Source organism: Bubalus bubalis, chromosome X, assembly GCF_019923935.1.
Source record: "Bubalus bubalis isolate 160015118507 breed Murrah chromosome X, NDDB_SH_1, whole genome shotgun sequence".
Classification (NCBI taxonomy): Eukaryota; Metazoa; Chordata; class Mammalia; order Artiodactyla; family Bovidae; genus Bubalus; species Bubalus bubalis.
This window is the reverse complement of record NC_059181.1, coordinates 93,063,272-93,068,240: the sequence shown is the minus strand read 5'-3', so window position 1 is coordinate 93,068,240 and position 4,969 is coordinate 93,063,272. Positions and strand designations below refer to the sequence as shown.

The 4,969-nt window shown below is 44.4% G+C and overlaps 1 protein-coding gene across 3 annotated transcripts; it reads left to right on the top strand.

Moving 5' to 3' along the window:
* Window positions 1-1,853: 1,853 nt before the first annotated feature.
* Window positions 1,854-4,320, top strand: BEX5 (brain expressed X-linked 5). Of its 3 annotated transcripts, none has more exons than XM_044936990.2 (3): window positions 1,854-2,009; window positions 3,105-3,171; window positions 3,721-4,320. In XM_044936990.2, the coding sequence occupies exon 3, from the start codon at window positions 3,750-3,752 to the stop codon at window positions 4,086-4,088; it is 339 nt and encodes a 112-aa protein (XP_044792925.1). In that variant the 5' UTR covers window positions 1,854-2,009; window positions 3,105-3,171; window positions 3,721-3,749; the 3' UTR covers window positions 4,089-4,320. The 3 variants fall into 3 exon arrangements, with proteins under 3 accessions (XP_044792925.1, XP_006051832.1, XP_006051831.1); XM_006051770.4 differs by having other exon boundaries at window positions 1,855-2,013; XM_006051769.4 differs by lacking the exon at window positions 1,854-2,009 and adding an exon at window positions 2,043-2,182.
* Window positions 4,321-4,969: the final 649 nt, after the last annotated feature.

Below are 4,969 nucleotides of genomic sequence, written 5' to 3'. Positions count from 1 at the left end.
ATTTCTTGTAAGGTTGGTCTAGTGATGACAAACTATTAGCTTTTGTTTGTTTGGGAAAGTACCTCATTGTGATTTCTGAAAGATAATTTTGCTGGTGAAGTATTCTTGACTGGTGTTTCTTTTCTTCTAGCACAATGAATATACTATTCCAATCTCCCTTGTTCTGTAAGATTTTGGCTGATAGCCTTATGGAAGTTCCTTTGTATATGAGGAATTTTTTTCCTTTTATTGTTTTAAAAATTCTGTCTTTGTGTTTTGCTTTAGTTAATTTTATTATAATATGTCTTGGAGATGATCATTTGTACTGAAAATTTCAGATCACCCATTAGCTTCATTAACTTGGGTGTCTAAATCTCTCTGTAGATTTGGGAAGTTCTCAGCTATTATTTCTTTAAATAAACTTTCTGTTCCTTTCTACTTTGCTACTCCTTCTGGGACTCCAATAACACATATATTGTTTCTCTTAAGGATATTCCATAGTTCATATAAGCATTTTTTCATTCTTTCTCTTTCTTTTTTCTTTTCTATCCTCTGACAGGATAATTTCAAAGGTCCTCTTTTCTATTTCACAGATTATTTCTTCTGCTTGATCCAGTCTGTTTTTAATTATCTCTATTGCAGTTTTTATTTTAGTCATGTAATCTTTAGCTCCAGTATTTGTGTTTGGTTCTTTATTATGATTTCTATCTCTTTGTTAATCTTATTTTTGTGTACTGTTTTCCTGATTTCATTACATTGTTTTTGTTTTCTTGTAGCTCACTGAACTTAAAAAAAAAACAACTATATTAAATTCTTCATTTGAAAAATCACAGATCTCCATTTCTTTGGGCTCACTTACTGAAAAATTATTGTGTACCTTTGGTGGTGTCATATTTCCTTGATTTGTCATATTCCATGAAGTCTTACATTTCTGTGTTCATATTTGGAGGAGCTGTCCTCTCTTTCAGTCTTTCAGTCAGTTCAGTTCAGTTCAGTTCAGTCACTCAGTCGTGTCCGACTCTTTGCGACCCCATGAATTGCAGCACGCCAAGCCTCCCTGTCCATCACCAACTCCAGGAGTTCAATCAGATTCACATCCATCGAGTCAGTGATGCCATCCAGCCATCTCATCCTCTGTCGTCCCCTTCTCCTCCTGCTCCCAATCCCTCCCAGCATCACAGTCTTTTCCAATGAGTCAACTCTTCGCATGAGGTGGCCAAAGTACTGGAGTTTCAGCTTTAGCATCATTCCTTCCAAAGAAATCCCAGGGCTGATCTCCTTCAGAACGGACTGGTTGGATCTCCTTGCCGTCCAAGGGACTCTCAAGAGTCTTCCCCAACACCACAGTTCAAAAGCATCAATTCTTCGGCACTCAGCCTTCTTCACAGTCCAACTCTCACATCCATACATGACCCCTGGAAAAAGCATAGCCTTAACTACCTCCTACCTATTTTCCAGACTTTCTAGACTCGCACCCCCCCACCCCAACACACCCTGTCCCGATTCCAGCCTGGGACAAAACCAACAAGACTGATGGGGGAAATTCTAGGTTTTACTTGCTTCAGAGTGGAAGGGAGAGAAGTGAACATTTAATAGTACAGAAGAGGAAGAAACAATTCTTTAAAAGCTCCAGCAGAAATCAGGAAAAATGCAAATACAAAAGACAAAATATTATGACCTGTTTGGTGTTGAAGATGCTAAATAGGAAAATGAATAGATAAACAAACAAACAAATAAATAAATAATGGATCTGCAGTACCCAGTGGTATAGTTGGGGAGAAAGTAGGAATGAGGCTAAAGGTGGCCACGCCCCCGCTCCCGCCCCCAGCCCTCTCTAGCTCCGCAGGTAGGAACCTCAAATCGGGATGTGAGCTCACGGTGACGCAAACCTAGAGCCTGCGCTTAAACTGGTCTCTCTTTCCAGTTGCAGTCCGTTGTCCTTTGCGGCTGTGCGCCGACTCGCTGTTGCCTTAAGGTGGGCGAACTGTACCCACAAAGGAGGAAGTCGTGGAAGCTGACCGCGATCCTCGGCAGGTTGGAGGGCGCTGACTGGGGAGGGGAGCGGGGGCCTAAGGGTAAAGACCAGAGCGAGGCCAGGACTCGATTCTCTCTACTGCTTCTCCGATGACCTCACGTTTGTTTGGTGCAAGAAATGGAGGACTTGGTGGGAGGAATTCAAGAGGCGCCAAGGGTTGAAGAATGGGTACGAGACAGTATCTCCTAAGAGTTGGGCGATTGGGCAATGTCTGGAAGAGAAGGACTGGGAAAGGCGAGGAAACGACCTGATTACTGCAGCGCGCCCGGAGGGGCGCGCAACCTGCAACCCTGGGTTGGGGGTGGCAGACTCTGCAGCGTGTCTAAGCCTCCGTTCCCGGTATTTCTTCACCTTCCTTCCATTTTGGAGCTGAAAATGGTGGCTATGGGAACTCGAAGGAGGAGTAGGGGAGGGGACCGGCTGCTGCTGCAGAGGATAGAGACAGGGATTAGGTGTGGGTAGCATGTCCCTTCTATGGAAGAGGCAATCAATTGCGTGTGCTACAGACTTCTGAACATAGGCCGGGAGCAGGAAACAGTTTCTGGTCGCTTCAGGTCGGTGTGAGTGTGGGCACTGCCTGCGGACGCTAGAGTAAGCCTGACAAAGCGCTGACGCCACAGCGGGGACAGGTTTGCTATGCCCACGTTACCTCTTCGCCCTTCGTCCATCTTGATGCATAACTCCAGAAAGTCCACTGGTCCCCGAAAGGTCCTGGCAGATACCTACATTGCAATTATTTATAAATAAATCACATGGCCACCCAGCAAGCTCTTCGGATTACCCCCGCCTTGCAAGTTGTCCCTTTGCTTTCAAGAAATGGTAATTAGATGACGGGGAAGGACCAGACAGTGGAGATGAGGGGCCTAAAGAAGAGGTTTTGAAATAATCAGCTTTGATTAGAATGTCTGTTTCTGGAAGACAGGGTCACAGGGCAGGAATAAAAGCCGTGAGAAAGGATAGAGGAGAAAGGGAAGGCAGCAACACATTTCTAGCGGAGTCCTAAACTCACTAGACAGCTATCGCCCCACCCTCCCGCTGGTCCTTTAATCAGAGTGATCAGTGCTGGCTATTGTCGCATCTCTGTCTGTAGGTCTTTAGGTCCGTTGGTGCAGCAGATTTCAAGGCTGAGAGAGGAAGACTGCTTCTGATCCCTGCAGGTATGGGAGATGCCTGGGACTCTATTGTAGGGGTGCAGAATGGGGGGAATTCCAGCCCTCCCTGCCAGACTAAGTGCAGGAGAAACCTGGCTGAGACTGTGGGCCTGTGGCTGGTGACAGAAGAAGGGAGTAGAAGGGCAAGCTCTGGGTGCACCTGGACAACTTGTAGGGAGCTCCAGAGGCTAAGGCCTGGTCTTTCCGCCATGGTCCTACCCACCATCCACTGGGAGCCAGGAGTGGAGGGGAGAAGGATTTTCAGGGAAAATGATGGGCTTTGAGGCAGGGCTGGATCTGGGGCTGGAGAAGGAAATGGCAGCCCACTCCAGTACTCTTGCCTGGAAAATACCATGGATGGAGGAGCCTGGTAGGCTACAATCCATGGGGTATCAAAGAGTCTGACACGACTGAGCGACTTCACTTTCACCTTCTTTTCTTTGGATCTGGGGCGCCCCCTTAGAGGACACACTGAAGTCTCTCAGGTGGTGAAACATTTGCTCACAGAGCTCTGAATCTTGTTATTACAAAGCATTCAATCCTTTCATCTCCTAGGAAGAAGAAGCGGGAAAAAAAATCTCAAGATGGAAAAGGACCCCAAGGAAAGGAGAGAAGAGGAGCAGGCTCCGGTGCAGAATGAAGAAGCTTGCCCTATGGGAGGTGGTGAAGGCCCCAAGCCTAGAGAAAATGTTAGAGGGGATTGGGACCCACCTGCCCAGGATTTTAGAGAGGATATGCCCAATGGGCTTGTCAATAACATTGACATCATAGATGGGGATGCTGATGATATGGAGAGGTTCATGGAGGAGATGAGAGAGCTAAGGAGGAAAATTAGGGAGCTTCAGCTGAGGTATAGTCTGCGCATTCTTATTGGAGATCCTCCTCACCATGACCATCATGATGAATTTTGCCTTATGCCTTGAATGCTGAGGTTAATAATCATAAACCCCCTGCTGCGCAAACTTGCATTTTCTTGATGTACCCTTTACTCTGAACCTTTTTTGTTCTGTCATTTTTCAGATTAGTGATGTCATTTTCACTTTTGATTTTGTAAGAATTTCTGTCAACTTGCAGAAAAGCAGGGGAGCTTTTATGAACTTGCATGAAAAGATGTCTATTACATATTGTAAAGCTAATAAAGCAGTTCAAAAAGCAGTCAGTAGATATACTATCTCATTTTAAAGCATGCATTATATATATATATAGAGAGAGAGAGAGAGATCTGAATGTGTCTTTTTATTTTCTTGATTAGCTGTTTTTTTCTTATTTTCCCAAAATAATTATACATGTGTCAAAAAAAAAATAACCAAAGAACTTACCAATCAGATTATAAAGGGAATGGAGACAATAAATATTTGAGACACAATTTAAAGACATAAATCTTATATTATCTCTGGATCTCTTATTTATAAGCACAAACCTATTAATCATTACAGATATGTTTCTTTAATATCATCCTTGTTCAGTTGCCCAGTCATGTCTGACTCTTTGCAACCCCATGGACTGCAGCACACCAAGCCTCCCTGTCCTTCACCATCTCCCGAAGTTTGCCTAAGTTCATATCCATTGCATCGGGTGATGCCATCCAGCCATCTCATCCTCTGATGCCCTCTTTTCCTTCTGCCATCAATCATTCCCAGCATCAGGGACTTTTCCAGTAAGTCAAAATATAAACAAATATCAGCCTATTTGTTTATAAAATGAAGATAGAACATGGTTTACAGAGCTATTGTGGTAATCAAATGAGGTAGTGACTGAAATCTGTGTCTGGCTCAATGGACACATGCAAGGCCCAACCCTCTAG